Source organism: Equus caballus, unplaced genomic scaffold (assembly GCF_041296265.1).
Source record: "Equus caballus isolate H_3958 breed thoroughbred unplaced genomic scaffold, TB-T2T haplotype2-0000713, whole genome shotgun sequence".
NCBI classification, from domain to species: Eukaryota; Metazoa; Chordata; class Mammalia; order Perissodactyla; family Equidae; genus Equus; species Equus caballus.
The window spans coordinates 1-24,204 of record NW_027221973.1 but is presented as its reverse complement, the minus strand read 5'-3'; the positions used below and the strand labels follow the sequence as shown (position 1 = coordinate 24,204).

General features: G+C 44.3%; 2 protein-coding genes across 9 annotated transcripts in view; one reads left to right on the top strand and one right to left on the bottom strand.

The window, feature by feature from the left end:
- Nucleotides 1-6,270, top strand: part of LOC138922301 (ATP-binding cassette sub-family D member 2-like) — a 155,810-nt gene extending 149,540 nt beyond the window's left edge. For all 5 annotated transcript variants that reach the window (XR_011435374.1, XR_011435372.1, XR_011435371.1 and 2 more), the window contains one exon: nt 6,133-6,270. The gene's annotated coding sequence lies outside the window, so the exon portion shown is untranslated. The remainder of the gene's footprint in view (nt 1-6,132) is intronic.
- LOC138922303 (leucine carboxyl methyltransferase 1-like) overlaps nt 1-23,903 on the bottom strand; it is a 28,364-nt gene extending 4,461 nt beyond the window's left edge. Inside the window, exons 1-4 of one of the 4 annotated variants that reach the window (XM_070259050.1) lie at nt 23,560-23,903; nt 6,958-7,049; nt 4,931-5,052; nt 175-251 (exon numbers count right to left, since the gene is read on the bottom strand). In XM_070259050.1, coding sequence (XP_070115151.1) covers nt 175-251; nt 4,931-5,052; nt 6,958-7,049; nt 23,560-23,669 — 401 coding nt within the window. In that variant the 5' untranslated portion in view covers nt 23,670-23,903. Of the gene's footprint in view, nt 1-174; nt 4,290-4,930; nt 5,053-6,957; nt 7,050-23,559 lie in introns of all 4 variants that reach the window. The other 3 variants (XM_070259053.1, XM_070259052.1, XM_070259051.1) reach the window with 3 other exon arrangements.
- Between the last annotated feature and the right edge of the window lie 301 nt (nt 23,904-24,204).

Here is a 24,204-nt window from a genome sequence, read left to right as displayed (position 1 = left end):
GGTATTTTTCATTTTGAAGACTGCAAGACACACTGGAATGAGGGTCTCGGGGCAAGAAAGCAAGTGAGGAGAGCAGGGCCCTAAAATGAGGTCTCTGGCACTCAGACCTGCTGTCTACTGAAGGCTGGTTCTGAATTCTACCAGGCTCTCTCTTCTGGCCAAAGCCACACTTACTTGATGCTGTGTAGCTTTCTCGTGACTATCACTGGAAAGTCAACTTCAAAATATTTCCTTGGGAGAAGACCCTCATCCTGAGAAAAAACACAGTTATCTTTATAATTATTTATTCAGTCATATATTCACTGATCATCCTCACAGACCAAGTACCAAGGCCCGAGGAGCAATGGGGTATTTAAGGATTTTAAATCAGGGGATGATATGGTCAGAAATGCATTTTCTAAATTACTTTGGTCTCAGTATGAGGAACAGATGGCACAAAAAATTAGGAGGTTACTGTGGTCACCTAGGCAAGAAGTAATGGGCAGCCAGAACTGGGGATGCATCCACTGGGATGGAGTGGGGAGGAGCAGGAGGCACTCTGGACGTAGGATGTAACAGTAAGCAGCTTGAGACCAATTAGAGAGAGTCAGGAAATCAGTGTAGTGGGTATGGACAAGAATCTTTTGGATGAAATGAAATAAAATAGCAAATATCAGAAAGCATCACATGAGGTGAGGGTAAGTACTATTTTGTAATATATTTATTTTTTTCTCTTACAGTGGAGTATACTGGGGTGGTAAAGGACAGGGACTCTGCAGCCCGGGTGGACAGGGTTCAAATCCCAGCTCCACCACTTGTTCACTCTGAGGCCTTGGGAAAGTCACTAAACTCCCTGAGCCAAGGCTTCCTCATTTGAAAAGTAGAGAAAATGATGCCACCTCGTGGGGTTGTGAGGATTAATGAGGAAATACAGGAGTGAGAGAACAGGGCCTGCACCTAGTAAGCACCATGTGTGTGCCCTTATTATTTACATACATCAGTACATAGATGTGGGTGCTAGATTGGGATATACATTTATTTTTTACTGTGAGCTGCAGTAAAAAAAAAAAACTGTGAACACCTCACACATAGAGACACACACACACGGCCCTGCTTCCCCCTTCTGCTTTCCCTAGCTTGGTTGGTACTATACCCTTCTCCCCACAGTCACTCACTGGTCATCCTAGAATTCTCTCCATCTCCACCCTGTTTGATCAATCACTCAGCCCTGCCTGCTGACTATCCTAGAATGCATCCTCTCCTCTTCCGCTCTGTCCCCAACTGCACAGACTCTAACAACATCCCTTTCTGATCTCTTTCAACGACACACTTCATGTTGCCTGCAGCAGCTCTTCCCACCTCTAAGATTGAGCTAAGATGCTGGGTGCTCCACAACCTGGCCCACCTGCCCACCTTCTGGCCTAGTACTCTTTTAACATCTCTGCTCCCATCTGTGCTTATATTCCAGAAATGCAGAACTACTTATTTAAAAAGAAACTTGCTGATATCCAGAACCTGGTGGTGGTGTCAATAGAGGGTGGAATAAAGAAAAAGGAGGAATAAGGATGGCACCCTTGTTTCTGCCCTGAGCAACTGGGCAGGAGAGAGAACCACTTATGTAGACAGTAGTAAGAGATGGAGAGCAGTATGGAGGGGCAGCAGACCCCCTGATGGGACAGCATGATGGGAATGGAAATCATGAGCAAGCATTTCCTAGTAGGAAGGTGACCCCTAAGGGCAAGTGTCAGAAATGTGAGATCCAGCTCCCCCACCCTATGCAGACACTAGTCCTCAGTTAAAGTCCTAGGGGATCTGGAGGGGTGGGGGAGGAGGAAAGAAGAGAGGGAGGGAGGGAGAGAGGGAAGGATGGGGCAAGAGAAAGAGAGAGAGAAGAGAGGAAGGAAAGGAAGGTACGAGGGAGGCAGTGGCGGAGGGTGGGGGGAGGAATAAACAAGACAGTTTCCTGACATCAGAGGAGCTCCCGCCTATCAGCAGAGTAGGGCTATGTAATCTACTTGAAGATCCGTGGAGGATGTGTTTAGAGGATGTGTGGAAATCGCACCTCCCACCTGGCATGGTTCCCTGGCTGCACCAGCAGAGGCTTAGCTGCGAGTCAAGGCCTTCTGCTGCCACTGCTACGTGAACTTGATCTGTATGACCTCAGGGGCCCAGGACTGGAGCGTTGAAGACTCCCATGTTCCGGCAGCGGGCAAGGGAGAGCCAGCCGGTATTGTCATAAAGAATAAGGAGTGAGTGAAACCATTAAGGGGTTTCCTGACTTTCTCTAGGAAATTCTACGAGACCTTTCAAGAACTTTTACTCGCAGGGTATGGAAAGTTAAAGATAGTCTAAAATTTCAGAAGACAAAGAGAGCAATTAAAAGCAAATGAATGACAGATAGCATAGAGTCCTACAACTCAAATGGGTCTTCTGACTTTGGAAAGAGCTTTCCCTGCAGTAGCTCACTTGATCCTCCCAAGGATTCTGAATAAGAGGGCACTGTGGAAGGGAAGCTTCCAAAAGGCACACCTGGAGCTTTTAAGAAACAGACATCCTCTTTCTCGGCTTTCAGAAAAGGGCAAAATGGCTGTGGGAAGTGATACTTTCACTTTTTAGTCTGTGATTCTCTAGGCCCTTCTGACACTCCACTCCCAAGTAGCTCACACGTCTCAAGGAGGCAGGGAAGACACCCAAGACTGACTATAAGTACCAGAGGGCAGCCAGGAGCAGCCAGGAGGAAGGGTACCACTTAGTCTCAAAGCAGATCCAACATGGCCGACTGTTTCACAGGCCAGCAAAATTGACAATCCTTCCCCTATGTACTTGACCTTTCAGTTTGTAGAAACAGAATTCAAGAGACACCAAACAACTGAGGCCCCTTAAGAGTTTCACTCACTCCTTATTCTTTGTGACAATACCGGCTCTCCCTTGCCCTATTCTTGCCCGCTGCCCGAAGATGGGAGTCTTCAACCCTCCAGTCCTGGGCCCCTGAGATCATACAGAGCAAACTCATATAGTAGTGACAGCAGAAAGCCTTGACTCACAGCTAAGCCTCTGCTGGGGCAGCCAGGGGACCATCCAAGGTGGGAGGTGCGTGAGACAACAAGACCAACAGACAAGATTTTCCTCACTCTTTTATAGGAGCACATATATTTCTAAAACAGGGATTAGCAAATTTTCTGTAAAGAGTCAAAAATAAGTATTTTAGCCTGTGAAGGCCAGACGGTCTGTCATAACTGCTGAACTCCGCGGTCACAGTGCTAAAGCAGCCACAGAGAATATGGAAATAAATGGGAGTGGCTGCATCCCATAAAACTTGATTTCTAAAAATAGGTGGCAGGCTGGATTTGGCCCATGCAACCTCGGCTCCAAAAGAGCAAACATAATAATTGTTTTTCAAAAAAGGAGGAACTTTAGATTTTAAAAAATCCCTTCAGACCAATATGATTATCAAACAAAACAAAAAACTTCCACAAAAGACTTTCAGACCCTGTGCTACTCTCCTTCCTCACTACTGACAGACAGCCTTTTCCTTGGAAGGAGCACGTAAGCCTCTGTGTACCTTGCTCAGAAATAAAAATCTCAGATTTATTAATTATTAACTCACTTGCAAGACGGGGAAAAAACCAAACCATGGGACCAGTCAAAAAGGTGTCAGGCCCAAAGGAGGGATTTCTCCAGCGGCCCCTGTGAACACTGACACTGCACATTCGCTTACGCTGCATTCTCTTCCAGTTCCTTCTGCTACACCATGGTCCCCGTGTTACACAGGCACAATCAACCTACAGAAAAGAACCGCTGGAACACCCACAGGGCTGTGTGTAGAGGAAAGGGGAAGGAGTCTGCAGTTCGATGAGCTGGGCTCCAATGTTTGTTCCACATTCCAGTGCCACCAGATATCCAATTTGGGGAAAGACACAAGCTCTCGTAGCCCCACTTTCCCCATCTGTGTAAAGCTCTCCCCTCTCACAGAGGTCTCATGTTAATTCGTGAGGCCATGTATGTAAAAGCACCTCATAAATGTTAGTTATCTTATCCTAAATGAAGAATGCAGAGGCAAGCGTTTAATACTAAGACCATGTTGATGCCACCGACTTCTCCCTTGAGTAAGAGAAAGGCTGGGAGCTCTGATGACTAAAGGCCATCTTATCAGGTGAGCTGATTAGGGACAAAACAGATATGCAGGTCGGGTTATGCCCTCACACTCTAATTTATCTTGGTGTACATCTGGAGAAATCTGGGGAAATGCACATACCCATTACTGCCACATGACTGACCTGATAGAAGACCCTAAAAAAATCTGTACAAACCTACAAAAAAGAAAATACGATCAGTGGAATCTTCGTAGGGCAAAGGTTTGAAGGCAAAATTCCACCCCAGGAGTCAAAGCCCAGTGCTTTAGTCCTGCTTCTGCCTGTAATGAGACCCAAGTTTCCTGTCCTGTGAATGCAATTACACCTGCTCTTGAATCCTAACAGAGCAGGTAAGGGATCAAATCACAGATTGGCTACAAAAGGGCTTTGTATCATATTATCATCGCCCAGAGAAATTTTACCTAAACGCTGCTATGCTGACAATAAAATCTTAGTTATTATCAAAATTACAAAGGCATGTGCTCTTTGTCTCAGCAATTCCACTGGCAGAATTTTCTCTCCTGATATATTTCCACACATGCAGGGGGAAATATATACAAAGATTTTTTTTATAACCCTGTTTGTAACAACAAAAGATGAGAAACAACCCACATATCCTTCACCAGGGCCCCGGTGAGATAAAGTACGGGGCTGATGGGGGTTGTGGGGGGGGTGTGCAAGCAGGTGGGGACAATGGTGGGAGACAGGCTGTCACTGCATCCCTTTTAATATAGTTTTAAAAGTTTTGAATATGGTGAAAATCTTCACAAAATCAAATTTAAACAACTGGGGAAAAAAGAGGGGGGATATTAACTTACCTTTAATGTCCAGAAGGCTGTATCCATCCCAGCCCCCAGGTTTATAATTTGGCACTGACATTCTGTCTTCTGTAGAAATGCCTTTATAAGCTGCCTGATGCCATGGACACGAGCAAAATATCCTAACAGAGAGAGACAGAAACAAGCTGTCACTCAGCGATGAGAAATAATCCCTGCAAAGCTCTCTGCAGCAGGAGAGCCAAACAGAGCACTTCTGCCCTTCCTCGGGGTCAGCGGATTATCCATGACTTTATAGGAGAAATAGCAAATTTTAAATTCTCTTCTTTTTTTTTTCAGCCGTTTGAACCAAAGTAAGTACAATCTATTTAATGGCAGAATTAACTATCCTAAGAAAAATAAAATGCACTATAATTCTACTTACGAAAGACAAGTATTTTACATGAAAACATCTGATCTAAATGTTCCTCTAGGAAGTGTGCCTTTTCATAGCTATAGTAAAAGCTACTTAGTTCTGTGGTAAAACTCGAAATTGCAAGGTCACATGGAAAATAATATTTTTAGGTCAGGATATTGGATGGATGAGTGTCGAAGCAAAGAAAGCCACACTTCTTATTGTGTTCCTGTCATCTCCACCCTGTATAGGTTAGAGCCTCGGTGTCTGTAACATGGCATCACAGATTGGGGGAGGAATGCTTGTCTAACAAATTGACTTGTTAAGCTCTGGGGTGGGGAGCTGGGCAAAGGAGATGAGAAATAAAGAAGAACAAAGGAAGATAAAGTCTGTCTGTGTTGTAAGGCTGGCTGCTCTAAGTGTGACTATTTTAAGAACAAAATTTGAGAGTGGCATTTAGAAACTTTTATTGTGGGGCTGGCCCTGTGGCTGAGTGGTTAAGTTCTCATGCTCTGCTTTGGCGGCCCAGGGTTTCACCGGTTTGGATCCTGGGTGTGGACATGGCACCACTCGTCAGGCCATGCTCAGGTGGCATCCCACGTAGCACAACCAGAGGCACAACTAGAATATACAACTAGGTACCGGGGGGCTTTGGGGAGAAGGAAAAAAAAAAGAAGACTGGCAACACATGTTAGCGCAAGGTGCCAATCTTTAAAAAAAAAAAGTTTTATTGCAATTTGACACAGGAATCTTATGCCTGTTGAATCTACTAGTAAATAATTTGGGCTTGTATTTTGCATGTCTTATTCATTTTATTTTGCTAGTAAATCATTTTTATTGTATTTTACAGAAATGTCATCCACAATGGATTGGATATTGGGGAAAAGAGATCCTCACCACACACTGTTTGGGAAGCACTCTCCTATTGGGCTGCAGGTCCCCAGTACAGAGGCAAACCCAGGCAGAGGAAGAAGGAAGGAAGGAGGGCTGACATGCTGCCCGAAGCACAGAGTCAGGCGCCATGGTGCGTCCCTCTGCAGCATTCCGAAGGAAATGTGCCTCAAGAGCACAGGAGGGAGGCTTAAGGCCTCTTTGCCAGGCCTCGCCCAATCTTACGGATGCCTGGATTCACCCTCAGCTCAAAGGAAATACCGTGTCCTTATTCTCAGGAACCTCCACTTCAAAATTTCTTTGTATTTCTGAAAGAACCTACCTCAGGATCCATCCTTAGGGCCAAGATTTCCAGCACACACAGGAATTACCTGGTCAGTTTCTCAGTCTGGCTGAGGCTACGCCACACTCCTGTCTCAAATTCTGTGACTTCTTTGATGGAAATTATTTGCAGAGCCTAATACTGTTACTAACACTTTAATACGGCAGCTAAATAGACCATTCACAGTAAAAGATATATGAATGGCTTTTAAACATATGAAAATGATCTTCAATCTTACCCGTAAATAGGAGGAATATAAAATAAAATTACTATAGCATTTTTCAAGTATCAGATTAACAGATTAAACAGTTCCATAATACACTGTGTTGGTGAGGATGTTGGGAAATTAGCACTCCGTAGACTAGTGGAGAGAGTGCACACCGGAACTCTCTAAGAATGAGTCCCTAAAACCTCAGGCCTCTCGGCTGATGAGGAGATCCTGGGAGGGAGATGGTCACTTGCCTCTGTTAATCTCAGGGGCCTTCCTCTCTTTAGACAGTCTCACAAAATGCTGGAGGTAAGGGTCATGCCAGTAGCCAATGCTTACTGCAAACCTGAAAGGGATGAAAAAGGAGGCAGATGAGTAGAGAACAGGTTCAGGCCAAGTTCCCAGGAGCCAGGTCAAGGATCCAGAGGAAAATTATCTCCCTCAAAAGGCCAATCAATGCACATAGAGTGCTCCTCTACAAATTTAAACATACTCATCCATGCATTTTTTATTCATATACATGCCCATCACGTTTCCCATAGTGGTCATTTCTTACCTCTCTCTTTCCTCATGTCGCTAATTCCTTTCTCAGAAGCCTAAACAGCAAATAACCTCCCCTCATACTTACAACTTACAACTATTTATTTACTTAGCAAGCTCCCTGGCCAGATCTAGTCACATAACTCCACTCAACCAAAAGTTCTGGGTCCAGAGAAGGGAGACCCAGAAGTATCTGGCAAACATCATTACTAACTCCCTAAGTACTTCTCCCAACTCTGTGCTAAGTGCCAGTCATTTCATGTCCCTTAAGGAGGTCATAGTGGGGAAACCAGGGGAAAGTAAACAAAACAGCTACAACCTGGCAAATGCTATGGTAGCCTAAACTCTCTCTCAGTGTACATTACAAGGAATTAAGGTTTTAGTGTTCCAAGCCTAGGAGCTGAAGCCCAGATTACCACTGGAAGTCTTCTGGCAACCATGAGTGGAACCAGCATCGGGACAACTGAGAAGTCATGGAAGGAACCTGGATCCCTAAGGCAATGCCACGCCACACCCCTGTGGACCTGGAGCCTGCTCTACCTCTCAACGGATAGTTTGTGAGATAATAAACGTCTTCACCATTTGAGTCAACTTGAGCCTGGCTTCTGTTACTTGCAGGCTGTAGCATCCTAAGTGATATCCCAAATAATACACCCATCTCCATGTTGCTTGATAAGTAAGCTGAAAATTAAGATATGGGTGTGCGCGCGCGCGCTCGCGCGCGTGTGTGTGTGTGTGTGTGTATGGGATCTCACCCAGCTGGATTCTGAGGCCCCAGAAGCAGATACTATATCTTTTCTTTCTATCTACTCACAAGGCTTGCTGCTGCCTTGACTGCAACAGGTGCTGACTTCCCTACAAACATGTCCCCCACAGTCTCTCCATCCATATTTGTACATCCATAGACACTCCTAAGGAAGCACATGTTCAGCTACTCGATGCAACAACTCAGCACAGAAACACACAAAGACTCACTAAAGGACACAATTTGCTATAAGCCCGGATGTCCAAGGAAAACAGCAGACCCACAAGTTTTACAGAGTAAACCTGCTCAGTTATCTAAAAGAGTGCTTTTCAAACAGTGAGCTGTTTTAATATGAAATCAGTTGAATACTATGCAAGTCTGCATTTAAAAAAACAAAGTAAAACGGAAAATATAAGCATGCATTACACATAGTAAGGGTTAAGACTGTTTCGTGAAGCTTTTGTTTCAAGCACATGTTGGGGGTCTAAGTGCAATGAAATGGGTTTTCTCACTTTTGGTGGCCATGTGATGAACACTGATTTCAAAGGAATCCTCTGGTGCCATCTGGCGGTAAAAGCCATACCTGCAGTTGAGGCAGGAGTGGTAGAGCAGTGATGAGAACACAAAACAAACAGGTTAAGGGTAGGAAGCGGACTTAGAAATGATCTAGTCAACTCCAATATCCAGCGCAAGAATGCTTTCAACAGCATTAAGCCACTGCTTGACTACTCCCCACAAAGAAGGCACTCACTCCACTGCTAAGCAACTGCTGAAAAGCTGGTCAATTTGCCTCCCTCTAAGCGCTCCTTCCTGGACTTATTATTGCCTCTTGGATAACAAGGAGCGGTTTCTATTCCTCTCAGTTCTGTATTATCAGTCAATTAAATACTATTGATTCAGTCAAGCAACATTTATTGAGTGTCTGCTAAGTGCGAGGCATTGGGGATACAGTGGTGACAAGACAGAGAAGGGACAGAGACAAACATAAATAAGAGATTATAACAAATGAAGGATTCAACAGTATGGAGGATAGAGGGACCTACTTTAGAGAAGGTGAAAGGGAAGGCCTCTCTGAAGAGGGGATGCTGAGTTGAGTCCTAGGGAATTGGACAAAGTCAGCTGTGCAAAAGGCATTCCAGACGGGAGGAACAGCAGATAGAAACGCTGCGGGGTGGGAATGGACTGGGAGCGTTCTAGTATCAGAAAGTAGGCATGGGGGCTGGAGAACAGTAGAAAACAGGAGAAACCAGAGAGGACTCTAGAGAGAGAAGCCAGCTGAGGTCACAGAGGGCCTGGCAGGAGCCTGGGACTGATCTCAACAGCACACTGGACGTGGTCAGTGATGCGCAGCACAAAAGGTGGGGAGATGCAACAGGACGGAACACAAGTACATCTGATCCTAGTTCCCACAATTCCTGCTTCCTGGTGTTTCTAACACGTGTTTCTTTCTGATCTTCAAATCAAGATGACTGACAGTGGTTCCCCTGTCTCGAGGAAAAAGGACCTTACTGATTTGCCTATGAGATTGGCCAAGATAAAAAGCTTTACAACACACTGTGGGAAAGAGTAAGGAAGAGAGTGCTGCTGGGCACTGCTCATGGGAGTTCTGAGGTGAATGAGCATGTTTCAGGACTTACAGGCCATCAAGTGGCGATTAGCTGAGCAAATCACAGTGCATCCACGCAATGAAATACTAACCAATCTTGAAAACATAAACTAAAAGAACTGGACATGGCAAGATGGTCAAGATACGCTTTTCAGAGAAAAAGGTAAGACCAAAAATACATGTAGCGTATGTGCCACAAATAGGTGTGTTACCGTGCCAGGCTCACTTTTGCCTGCCACCTGGAAAGCCAAATACAGAGATGACGAGATTGCAGCAGAGAGAGAGTTTAATCACAAGACAGCCACGTGAGGAAGCGAGAGCATGAGTCTCAAATCCACTTCCCCGAAAATAGGAACTCAAGGATGTTTATGGGATAGGGGGGCAAGGTGGTCTGAAATGTGGAGATAAGTGACTGGAGGCGAGGAGAGGTGAAGTAATTGATGATGTGTGCATGCATAGTCAGACTTCATGCCTCTTTAGAGGACACATGCTCACAAAATGGCAGTGTGAACATGATGTGAGGATGGGGTTTTTAGCCTCCTGACATCAAAAGGTCACCTATCAGATATCTGCGTGGGTCCAGCTGATGAGTTGGTGGTCTCAACTGGCCTGGAGTGGACAAAGGGGTTCTAATTCCTGAAAAACAGTTTAAACACCCATTACCATGGTGACCCAGGCTCCAGGGAGATGTTATCTATAGGAACCTAGAGGGAGTCAGATAGCATACTGCCTAAACAGCACAGTTAACAATGGGTAGGATAAACTGCTAAAAGCTATAATCAGTAATTGCAAAAAGGAAAAAGAATATTAGTTCCTAGCTACTTAATCATCAATGGCTAACTGGTTGCCAGTTTCATATGTGTATGTCTGTAAATACAGAAGTAGTGGAGGACTAATTGGTATCAAAATGTTAATGATTATCTCTGAGATTTCTGGGTTTTTTTAAATGTATCTATGTTTTTAAAATTTGTACACTAACAACCACATGCCATATCTCATTATATCTAAGATGCAATCAATTGTAAGACTGAAAAAAGAAAGAAAATACACTGCCGATTAGTTTTTCTTATCGCTTAGAATTTTAATTTTGTGGTTATTGAAAAAGCTCTTTTAGACTTCTTTAAACAGATTACCATCATCTCTCTCTCGTACACACACAAAAAGAAAAAGATGAGGGAAATAAGTTGATTAAGTTTTCACTTTCAGGATATCTGTGAGTTTCCACACAATAGCGACCTTCATACCATCGAGGGTGTTGGTGACGCCGCATTTCTTAAAAGACCATCATCATCTTTCTCTGAGATTTTCTTCCAAGCTGCTGCCCTTCACTCTGTAAGTTTTGATACCTTTTCTTGATCCCATCAGAAGGTATCAATGGATGGTTTTCAAACAGCAATCAGGATCTGTGCTCCTTCTTCAAATGGCCTTTAAATGGTATGGGGACAAAAGCATCCAGGGGCTGTGGTTGCAGAGGTCCAGCCCTGCCACCAGGAATAACGACCATGTCCACTTGCACAGGTAATGACAAATCTAACACAACCTGACAGTGACTGCAGGACACATCAAGAATAAATCACATCTGATTTCAAAAAAGTTAAAAGGCAAGAACACATGTGTCACAGAATCAATCAAACACAGCATTGCTTCACAAGAAGAAAACAGTAACAAACATAAAAGGCAAATATTAAACTAGGAAAAATATCTGTGACACACCACAAAGTATTAACATCCTTTCAGTATAAAGGACTAGTAAATTAGTAAGAAAAAAGCCCTAATATCCAAGAAGGAAAAAAAGGACAAAAGACAAAAAAAAGAACAATTCACAAAAGAAATCCAACTGATCAATGAACACACATATCAGCTCTATCAATAATTTTTTAAAAAGCACAATGAAAGCAAAAGCAGAGAGCAGTACTTCTCCTATCAAATTGGCAACAGAACTATTTTTTAACAGAAGCTGGCGCTGGAGAGGGCTGAGGAGGATGGCACTCAACACCACCGCCAGAACAATCAACTGGCACAGGCACGTCCAAGGCACCGTGGCAACAGGTACAGAAAGCCAGAAAAGCATGTGTACCCAATGACAGAACAACCCCACTTCTGGGATCTTATCCTAAGGAAACAAGAATGGACACAAAGATTTTTGTACAAGAATACTGAACCTGGAATTATCGCATCAGGCGAACAAAGCAGAATACAAAATTACATATACAGGATGTTCCCAATTTTGCTAGAATGAACATATACATATACATAAAGACTGTCCAAAGTAGATACCAAAAATCTAATACTACTTATCTCCATACCACGATCCTGTGCATCTTGTTTGCTGTCCATTCCCATTAGTCCTCTGTTCCCAAAACCCAGAGAACATCCCTTCTACTTGTATGTCCTAATTTCATGTTTGAAACCCAGATGCAAAGAATCAAATATCTCAGATTTAGACAGACCTCAAAGATTTTCTCAATTTCATTCAATCCACTACTACTCTAAAAATTTTCATGACATTCACATACCGCATGTTCAATTTAATATGTCTTGAAATCAACTACCTTTTTTTTAATACTCAGAAGAAGATATCTGGTAGCATATCAGACCTAACGCATTCTGTAATAAATACCTAGTTATTTAAATTTAAAATACCAGTCTGTGTACCGCCTAAAACTATCTCACATTCCTCCCGTGGGAAACACTGACCTGGCCCAACCTCTATCTATTCATCCAAGAAAGATTTACTGACTCTGTCCCATCTGCGTGGGTGTCAACTGCCACAATGGGAATTTCATGGCAAAGGTGTGAAAAAGCCTCCCATAGGCATCCCTTCATCAGAGGGTTCAGGGCACGAGAAGGTGCCCTCTCTGCTCGCTGGCTGATGAGGATCAAGGCTGGGTTGGTTCATTTTACTTCTAATCAACACTCATGAGTGCTCACTAGGCGCCAAGCATTATTCTAAACGCTTAACACATAGGAACACATAACCCTCCTAACAAGCCTACAAGGAAGGCACTGCTTTACAGACAGATGTTAAGGTAGTTTCCTCAAGATGTGCAACCTTGCAGAGAACTTCATTCTGCTGCTTTTCAAACCTACTTACCCACCTGATCTAGACCCCTCTTCCAACACTTCAGTTGTTTACGTCATGTGTATCTGTTTGTGAGTGTGCTTGTGTACCTGTTTGTATATACATACACATGTACAATAAAACACATACACGTATATACACGTGTGCATGTATACATCATCAAAAATGCGCAGTTTTGGAAAGACAGTTCACAAAAGAAGATACAGGAATGGCCAACAGGCACATAGAAAGATGTTTAACATCGTTAGTTGCCAGGGAAATGCAATTTAAAACCATAATGAAATGCTATTTCACACACACTGACAATACCGAATGTTAACAAGGATATGAAGCAATGGCAGTTTTGATATATTGCTGGTGTAAACTGATAAACCACTTTGGAAATTAGTCTGGCAATTAAAATACATACCCACCTTCTGACTAAGCAATTCCACTCCTAGACATTTATCCAAGAGAAATGAAAGACATATAAAATGTCCATTGCAGGCTATTCACAATGGCCAAAAACTGGATACAACTCATCCATAATCAGGTGAATGGATGAACTAATCAGAGTATATTCACACAACATAAAAAGGAGCAAACTACTTTACACTGACAAAGGTTCTCTCCCTGACCAAACTCTAGCCAGGCTCCCCTGAGCCCTCTTCTCGACAGGCCTCAAACTTGGTTTATTCTATAAAGACTTGAACAAACACTAAGATAGCTTCTAACAGCTCAAAGCCACACCCCTAGGATGACGCTAGTCCCCCTTGAAGTGCCCGCCTAAGAAAACTCAACGCTGGCAAAAGCATTTACTGTTTGTTCCAACCAACACTTAAAGATAGGGCCCCAGTCTTCCAGTTAGCAATTTCAGATGGTTTCACATGGACCGATCCCTCTTTCCCACTTTGTGTAATTTTTCTCTTCTCTGACTCTACTCATTATTCTCCTTACTCCCTCATTCTCCCTTTAAAATGCCCTCTGGACAAATCAAAGTTGGGTTTAGTTCACACTGGAGTCTTTTCTTTATTGCAGTAGTTATTAGTGATTAAAATCTGTCCTTACCACTTTAACTACTATCTGGCTTTGCTGATCTTTGACAGTGCACACAACATGGACGAATCTCAAAGAACACGTTGAGTGAAAGAAGACACAGAAAGAATACATATCATATGATTCCACTGACATGACATTCAAGAATAGGCGAATCTAATCAATCGTGGCTGAAATCAGAAAAGGACTGTTAAGTGGAGGTTAGAAGACTAACCAGAAAGAGATACAGGGGAAATTTCTGGAGTTTCAGAAATATTTTATATCTTGTTTCTGGTGGTGGTAACAGATATATACAGTTGTCAGCACTCATCAAACTGAACACTGACAACTTGAGCTTTTTATTATATACATTATCTTCCTCTCTCCCCCTCCCCCCACCTCCCTCTTCTTCCCCGCCCCCCACCTCCCACCCCCCAATTTCTCTTAAGAATACCTGGGGAAATTTGGGGGGAAAAAAGATAAGATGAGAAATGTAGTTGACCCTCCAAGTTCCCTTTTCAATATCCACTCACCCCTTTCTCCTTACGAAGAGGGACCCAATTTTGTTTGAGGTGTCAATCTACCCAAGTAGAAATTCTCACCTCCCCACGCATTCCTGCAGCCAGGGGTGGGGCCACATGTCCTAGTTCTGGCTAAGGAGAAGTTCATAGAAGCCTACAGGATAGGGTTTCCCGTAAAGCTATTGCTTTCCTGATGAAAAGGGACAGACTCAGACACATGTCTTTTGTTAGTACCCCTTCCTTTTCTTTCTTCCTGGAGCACAGCTGCTCAAACAGACTAAAAAATTCTGATATTCCCTGGTACAAACCTATTCTTACCCTGTGAAACAAGCTATGGGAGCTCTGAATCAATTCACAGCTAAGTAACTTTGTGAGTCAAAGTTTTCAGGCATCAAAATGAAAAAAAAGCAATTTCAACTGGAACTCAAGAATGACAAATGTATTGCTGTGTTAAAATATATATAAGAATTTAGTATATAATCCAAGTGATGTTTCAAATCAATGGGAAAATAGAGACCATTCAATAGATGGTGTAGGGACAACTGGCTAATAATTTGAGATAAAATTAAGTTAGACTGCTACTTTATAATATATAAAATAATAAAGATAGATGAATGTTCTAAGCATAAAAGTCAAAAACATAAAAGTGCTACAAGAAAATGTTAGAATGATTGAGAATATGGTCTTTCAAAGCATTACCTGAAATCCACAAGCCATAAAGTTAAGTTGTCAGATTCTGCACCGTAAAGATTCACAATTTCTGTATTATGAAATGTACAATACAAGCTAAACTGAAAGACAAGCATGAGTTTGAGAGAAAATACTGCAACAAATACAGAGGCAACAGATTACTATCCCTGACATAAAAAGTTCTTACAAATCAATAATAAAAACACAAATAACCAAACAAGTAAAAGACAACAGCCCACTAGGAAAATGATATGGAGAGAGGGCTCACATAGAAAATATCAATCATAGTGAGCAGATTAAAAATTCTGCCTCACTAGTGATTATAGTAATACAAATTAAAAAGAAGTATTATTTTCCAGCTGCCAGTTGATAAACAATTTAAGAAACTAAGAATATTCGGTGATTAGCATCTTATTCACTACAGATGGGAATGAAAACTAACATAACCTCTTTCAAGAACCATTTTACAGAAACTTCTCCCCTGAAATCCATCTCATAGGAAAACTCAAGCCACGTGCAAAAATCCAACAGAAGAGCAGTCAAGTAAATTACAACCACACTGCGAATACTGTGCAGCCATTAAAAAGAATGAAGTGGATCTGTGTGAAACTACATACAATAGGTTCATATTATGCTACTGAGGGGAAAAAGTATTCACTTTTGTAATTAATTAAAAAAAGTTTTTAAGAGAAAAAAATGATGTGATGCTAATATTCTAGATCTAAGATCATTATCTTTCACAGATATTTTCCAAAATTTAATTCCTCTTTTTAAAAAATGGGAAAAAATCCACAATTTATTTGACTTTCTTGATGGGCAACTTTGGCAGCTAATTTATCCTCAATAGAATGTTCTAGTTCTAAAGTGACATATCATCTCCAGGGAGGAAAGCAGCAGCCACTGTCGTCAAAATATTTCTGATGAAAATTTCAGCCCTGCTCTCTGGGGCACAGCTGTGAAGATATGATTAGTGTGCTGGAAAGGCCGAGGCCCCCAGGAAAAGTCCGCCTTTCCTGAGAGGTGACACTGTGGCCTGCCTGCATGTCAAGAGGGGCATTTTTCGATTCCATTGGAAAATCAAATTAAACTCTGTAATATTCACAATGGAATTTCAGATTTACAGCCCCTGGACTGGTTTCTAAAACATACAGATAACTGAAAACCAGTAAAACAGAAAACCAGAATTTTAAGACCTCATCAGGAAAGGTAATCTTGACCATCTACACTGAGTTCCTCTTCACTTCAGCCATCTGACAAATTATTATGCGTCTACAATGCACACGGCATTAAGGCAGACATGGTCCTTGCTCTGTACCACATTTACTCTAGTCAGAGAGAAAAACATGAAACACTATGTCTGAATTACAACTGGGCTGATGACCACAAAGGCGATGCAGAGAGTGTCATGAGGACATATAACAAGGGCAAGATCTTGACTGCGGGCATCAGAGAGGCCTCCTTGAGGGTTCCTCATCTGAGAGAAACCAAAAACCTTGCAGTCATCATTGACACTTGAGTCTCCCTCGACATCCAGTCTGTCAACGCATTCCATCAGCTCAATCTACCTTCAAAGTGGACCCAGAATCTGACCGACTCTCAGCACTTGCTCCACTACCATCCTGATCCAAGCCACGAGCATCTCTGACTTGGGATATTCCAGTACCACTAACTCATCTCCCTGTTCTATCCTTGTCCTCTACGGTCTGTTCTCCACAGAGAAGCTGAAGCGATCCTGTGGAAATTCAAGTCACGTCACCTTCTTCAGTTCAAAATCCTCCAGTGGCTTCCATCTCAGAGCACAAGTTAGGGCCTTACAAGAGCCTGCAGCATCTGTCCCCACGGCCTCCCAGATTCCATCTGCTACTCTTCTCCGTCTCACTCATGCTGGCCTGTGGCTCCTAGAACAGGGGAGGCCAGCTCCTGCCTCAGGGCCTCTCTGCTCTCTGTTCTGTCTACCTGGACACTGTTTCCCCAGATATCCACAGGGCTCACTCCTCACCCCCCACAAGTCTTTCCCCAGCATTGGCCTTGTCAGCAGGGCCTTCCCTGGCCATCCCATCTCCAGTGACAACTCCTTCCAACACTCCCACTACATCTACCTCCACCTGACATGCCAGGTATTTTGGCTTCCTTTCTGTTTGCCTCCTGGAAAAAAAATGCACCATAAGAGCTCCAGTTTTGTTCACTACTGTAACTGCACTAGAACAGTGTCTCCAGAAACTGAGCAGGCACTCAATAAAGAGTGTTGAATGGATGCCTCCATCTGAGAGATGATGTAGAACTACTGAGACAGGAAGGCTGGGAGAAAGCCTTGTGGGCAGAGGGAGCAGCGTGCTGAAAGGCCCCACAGAAGGCAGGAACAGGGCATATCTGAAGAACAAAGGAGACCCCAAAGGGAAGCACGGAGTGATGTGAAGTGAGGCTGGAGAAGTACGACGGAGCAGGCAGGGCTGTGGAGAACACGTAGGAATCCTTGGTCTTTTTCCCACAGCCACAAGAAGTCATTAAATGAGGGATTACATATGCCCTTTACAAACCTCTGGCTTCAGTGGGAGATATGGATTTGGGGGAGGGAAGAGTGACTTAGGGTCCTCAGTTAGCGGACTAGTGCCATAGCTCAGACCACAGGTGACCTCAGCTTGCAGTGAGATAGAAGCAGCAGAGGTGGAGAAAAAGAGTTGGTTCCAGAAATGTTCAGCACACATAATCAACAGGTCTGGGGGACTGATCGCATCGGGGTAAGTGAAAGGGCAGTTCCAAGCTGACTCCTACCTTTTGCACTTGGGAACTGAATGAACAGCCCATTCACTGGGTTTGGGGAGGTGACGAGGAGGAGAGCACATGAAGATGATCTTGAAGACAGTTTTGGAAATAATGAGTTTGAGATCATTCTGAGACCTCCAAATGGAGTTTTCCAGTCAGCGGTGGGTATCCAGGGCATGATCAGATCATGAAGGGTGTAGTGTCATGCAACGTCGTGTAGGTTTTTACCTTCTGGTTGATGGGACATCCAAAGGTTTTAAGTGACAAAGTGATAGGACAAGATTTGTGATTCCCCAAAATCACCCTGGCCACAGCATAAACACTGGGTTGGAGGAGGGGGTTAGACCAAAGCAGGTCCGACAACAAGGACGTGGTGCAATAGACCGGGTGAACGAGCAGACGTGAGCAAGGGCTACGGGAGTGGGGAAGGAAAAGAGCACAGACCTTCTCTTTGTCACCACCCCATCTCCTGCACGGCTGCTGGGGATTTTTCTACAACACACACCAGATCATGTCAGTTCTTCCACTTAAAACCCCTCAGGACCTTCTATTCACCTTGGGACTTCTACATTTCATTCTCTGACAACCTCTCTGGAGTTCTCTGGCCACCCACACCCCTACTGAAAGTCCACTTCTCCTAATACTCTGCATAATCTGCAGATAATCCTCTGCAAATAATCCTCTGCATCAATCTGCATTGCTGTTTAGGTCATGTTGTTTTCTCCTGCCTGACAAACACCTATCTTTTTAAGACTCACTTCCTCCACTGTGAAAAGAAGAAAAGCAGTGCTGACATCCAGGAGCTAGCCCGGTACCATTGATGAGGATTATTTTAGGCTGGTTACTTTTAAAAACTGCAGATGAGGAAGCTCTGAGGAGTGGAATTTGCTTGCCCTTTGATGAGAGACATTTGTATTTGTGAAGGAAGTCTCCATCTGTGGGGAGTGTCTCCCTCTCTGCACCAGGAGGAAGGGAGATGACCCTATCTCTGGAAACTTTTAATGGGGAGGCAAGGACTTAAGTCTTGTTTATTGCACTTGTCTGGTAACCTCATGGTTACCCACCACCACCAACATCCTCCTTTGTCTTTAGCTGAAGATAATATTTAAGGTGGTGGCTTCTGCCATTTACTTAATCCTGTTTGATTCTTATCTAAAAGTTATAAGACCACCCAATAACCAGACCCCACCAGCACTGATACCACTTTAACAACTTTTTTTTTACATATTCTTTCCTTTCTCTTGTAAAGAGATAACTCACATACCTATGGCTTAAATTTAGCCCTACTCTCAACCCATGTGTGCAGCAGCAGCAGCAGCTCTGACTGCCCATGGGTCCTGTCCCCATGCAGCAGCTCTTGACTGCCCATGGGTCCTGTCCCCATGTTATTCCACACTATTATCTAAATAAAAGAGCACTACTGCCAGACCTTGAGAGTCCAAGAAATCTTTCTTTTGACTCTTCGGCTTGCTGACCCCACTTCACCATGAGCCAGGCTTTCCTGTTGTTAGAAGCTGGCCTCGTGCTCACACAAACCATGCTGTTTACCTATTGGACATAAACTTCTCACAGACACCAGCACAAGGTCACGCTGCAACAGCGATGATGTGAGACAAAACAAGACCACTTCATCATTTTGCCTAAACAGACAAATAGAAGGCCGTCATGCCATCCAGAAAATACCAAACATCCCTCTCTCCTGGCTGAAGTGAGCAACTGTGGCTTCTTTATGAATTATATCGTTTGTCTCACTCTAGTCACAATTCCTTCTAGAATTGATTGATTGAGCTACACGATCACAGAATCGTCCCTGCCTCCTGTCAGCACCCAGTCCAGAGCAAATCCCTGCTTCCTTGAACCCTCCCCAAACTATCCACCCAAAGCCCAAATCCTGTAAGTTCTTTCTAACGCCCTCATCCTGATAGGCCACAGAGTTCCCTATGATGTGAGGCCTCCCTCATTACAAAGAGTAATTAAACCCAACTGGTTTACCTACTGATGTGTTTCTGGTGGTCTTTGCTGGAGGACATGGCAACTCTAACAGTAGGATAGGTTGGTTAAGTTTCTTGTAGGAAGTGAATGGAGTTCCAATCTGAAGGCTTCTATTTTCTATGTTAAGCATGCTCAAAACATCACCCATATTATCTTGAGAATGAAGGGTTGGGGGGAGTAAATCAGAAGTTTGTGGAAAACGTCTGCATTAAATATTCTGGAGCATGGGAGAGTGACTTGACAAGAGAATCATACTAGAATGGTCAGGCTCTGTGAGGGCACAGGTGAGGTGGGGTGACATGAATTCGAAATAGTACCCAGCTGCCCTGCTCTGTGAGTCCTATCACCAGTACTCAAGACAAAAATGGGTAGTTTGGTTTTGGGCTTACTGGGACTGAAGGGCAAGGGAGTTGAGGCATTGCCAAGAGAATTCCGGAACGATACATTATGAACCCCGAGCTCAACTGAGAGGTAAGAGCCTAGAGGAAGCGTCTAAAGGATAAAAAATACCATGGAGGTCCTATGGAAAAAGATGCTGAGGGCCTCAGAACAGAAATCCAGGCTATCATGGTGGGAATGGCGACAGGTGGATGAGAAGAGGTCAGCACTGCAGATGAGGCTTTGAAGAAAATGAGTGCCCTGGGTGTACACTGGGTCCTCCACATGCACACTGATGTGAACTAGGATAATGGCAAGAATTGAGGCAGAGAGGAAGGCTGTGGGCCAGGCACCCAAATCTTCAATGAAATAGGGGAGTAATCAGGCAGAAAAGAGTAATGAGGAGGAAGAGAGGGTACTCCAGCTGAGGACCATGGATCTCAAAGAAATGGGGCAGGGGACAAAGAGCAGAGAAGACACAAATCTCCAACCTGCTAATCCTGAGATCTGCAGTGTATGAGAAAACAGAAGCACCACTTGACAGGGCCTCAAGAAAAGGATATTCCTAGGGAAGGGCCAGGGTCAAGGCAAAGAGAGGGAGGGAAGGACTAAGGAGAGGCTGAGGAAATAGAGGTGGCTGGTGATTATGGAGTGGTAATTTCAGAGGACACTGGGAGGGTTTGGGGGGATCATGGGTAAACAAAAGATTAGAGAACTGACTAGGGGCACAGCACGACAGGGAAGATAAGGAGAGAGAATGGGGAGTGGGGAGAGTTAGCTATCATGGTAAGTGCTTGACAGATATCTGCTGAAACAAATGGAATTATTAGGTATAAACCTAGTATATCCAATCTGACGAGTCCTAACTATCAGATTGTAGGAGTGATAGCACGAGGCCATCATGACAACAATGATGGTGATGGTCTGATGACACCTACTGTGTGCCGAGCACTCCACATTTAATCCTCACAACAACCCATGAGACAGATGACCTCATTAGGATCCCCAGACGGGCTCTGTTCCAAAGGAGGGAGCAAGCAAAAACAGAAGTAACGGAAGTGTAGGAGCCTCGAGAGACTGACAGGCTTTTTTAAAGTTACTTTAGGGATTTTTATGGCTTAACTCATGGTGGCAGACACCAGCCTGACCCACAGCTACAACCTATTCAGTAACTTCAACCAAATACTATTCAGACTGGAGGAAAATCAAAACTAATATAATAATAACTTATGGAAGCCTTGACTTTGTGCCAGATCCTGCGCTACCTGCTTTGCATCGATTATCTCACTTAACCCTCACATCCAAAAGGTAGGTTACCACTATCATCCCCACTTTAAAGGTGAGGAGACTGAGGCAGAAAGTGGGTAACTTGCCCATGATTCACACAAGGAATCCTTATTTAATAACATGACTTTTTCACAAGATTTAAAGTTTTAATACATTACAGTAAAAATGCAGATCACAGTATCACAGAACCTGAAAGACACTGAATCTTGCAAAAGATCTTAAAACATTATATTATAGATTCTCACAATTTCTTTGCATGTTTTTTCAGATGAGGGAAAACCCCATGCAAAAAACCTTTGATGAAATGCCTCCGGATGACGAACGTGTGTGGTCTTTTCAGTTAGGACCTATCCCAGAAGATTCTGAGTCAGTGGGTCCAGCGCAGGCCCTGAGCATCTGTGCTCTTTTAAAAAGCCCCACAGACAACAGTGATGTGCAGTGTGAGTTGGGAACTACTGCCTAGATTCCCCGCAGTTCCAAACCCAAACTTCCCCTACATGTTTAGACATCTGCAGACACAGAGGGCATTGGAAACTGAGGCAGAGAAGAGCTGAAATTATAAAACCATCCAACAGAGAGTCAAGGAAAAACATACTCTAGTTAAACTATTTCTCTGTACATTTCTTTGTGTCTGAACTATTTTATAGCTAGTTTACTTTTAAATAAGTTTGCAAAAAATGTTACCAACAGATATTAAATAAACCAATAAAACCAATCAATATCAAATAAGCCTAACCCTAATGTGCTACTGAAAACTATTTTATTTCCCTTTGATAATTCTGACGGCACTTCAGATTTTCTTTGCAAATAGCAGTAGATACGAGAGATACTATTTCCAATTCAACAGTGCTACAGATGTGATCAGTAGCAACTGCGCTGGAGAAGAAATAAAGTTGGGTATAATCCATTTAAGTCCACACATTTCACCACTAACGGTCTCCAAGCCTTTAACACCTATGTACGTATTTATCCATTCATTTAATCAACCACTACTAACAACTACTAAATGCCAGACACTGCTCTAAGTACTTTACTAATAACGAAATATCATTCAATCTTTACACTCACCTATGAAGTACCGATTATGATCACCCCATTTTACAGATCAGGGAAGCGAGACACAGAACGGTTTAGTAACTCGCCCAAGTTCACACAGCTCCTAAGTGGCAGAGCTAGGGTCCGTCTGACACAGTCTGGCTCCAGAGTCATGTTCTGAAGCACTTTGCTTAGTCTCCAAGAACGTACAAAAAGTGCCAGCCTTTGTTTTCCCCACCCTATAGTCCCTATGCGGGCCCAGCTTCCAGGGCATTCTTTCAGTTCCTCTCCTTTCTTGCTCTCTCTGAATGCTCTCCTGCACTATTTATTTATTTTAGTTCTAACCTTAACATCATCGTCTAAAATACGACCTCTAATGGTAAATGCTGTATTTCCCAGCACTCAACACAAAATTGTAATTATCTACTTCATGTACTTATTTGCTCCCTGTCTATCCTTTCCAACCAGGCTGTGAGGTCCACTACGTCATACACCACGTCAGTCTTGCTCATCATGTGTCCTGATCACTGAATACCCACCAACCAACCAGTAGAAAGGAAGGGCCTGGCACAGAGTGAACTCTCAATAATTTCTGTGGAAGGAAGGAATGGAGGGAGTACCCTTGAGCCTCATGCTTTCTTTTCATGCTTTCAAGTGCAGGATACATACCTGTGCTCACAATGCTCCCCACACAGCCCCCTAACAGGTAGGCTCTTGTGCACACACTCAAGGGCTCTGGAAGCTTTGGGCTCTGCACACAAATATTATGTGGTCTAGACAGGCCATTTTCCCCTGAACTGACCTGAGCTTCAGGTGCACAATGGGGATGATGACAACCCCAGTGGAATGTATCCTCTAAAAGAGGGAGACCTGCACTCCTCAGAACCATCGAAACCAACGCTATTATTATCTACTTCACCTCTGTCTTTCCAGCAAGACTTGGTTCCAAGAAGCCAAGACCACGGGTGCCGCTTCAGCGTCCCACTCCCGGGCACCGCATCCCCAGGCTGGCCCCGTGCCCGGCACACACCGCCCGTTCCATGAACGTGTGACGCGCACGAAGAGACCCCCCTCGCTCCCCGCGCCGCACAGCTGTCTCGCGACCTGACGGGCACCTCTTGGCGCACAAGCCTGTTCCTCAGATACAGGCTCGCCTCCCACCAGCCCCCAGCCCCACGCCCCCAGGCCCCAGCCCCCAGGCACCTCTTGCAAATAGAAGCATCTTCGCAGGTGCTGCGCACTCCCTCGTCGTCTGCGTCGGGCGAGGAGGAAGGGCCGGAGCTGAAGGAGGGCCTCCTCAGGCTAGTGGCCATGGGCGTGGAGGGCCCGGGCTGCTGTGCCCACCGGGGACACGGAGCGGCGTCCACGGACGCCGGGGGAACCAACGAGTCCGGGAGAAAGCAGGGGTGAGCGGCCGGACTCCACCCGGCTCGGCTAGGCTGGCGCGGCTCAGAGACGCCTCCCACCACGGCGGCCCCGCAGCTGTCCCCTCGTCGGCGCTGCCGCCGCCGCCTAGACGCTCACCGGACCATTTCCCCGCCCCGCTCCGTCCGCAGGCGAGCTCATTGGAGAACTCTTTCGGCCCCGCCCACGTAACCCGGAAGTTCACCGGAAGGAACGTAAACTTAAATGGACGCAAGATCACCGAAGTGCTTTCAGGGAATTGTAGTCTTAGGTGCGTAGGCAGGCCGCCGGGTTTCTTGTTGCTGGTACGAAATTTTATAACTGCAATTAACTCAGGGCGGAAGAGCTGGCAGGATACTCGGGACTAGGGCGAAGGGCAGAGAATCCAGCCTGGGGAAACAAATGTCAGCATTACAGTCAGTCGGGACTCAATCTCATTCAATA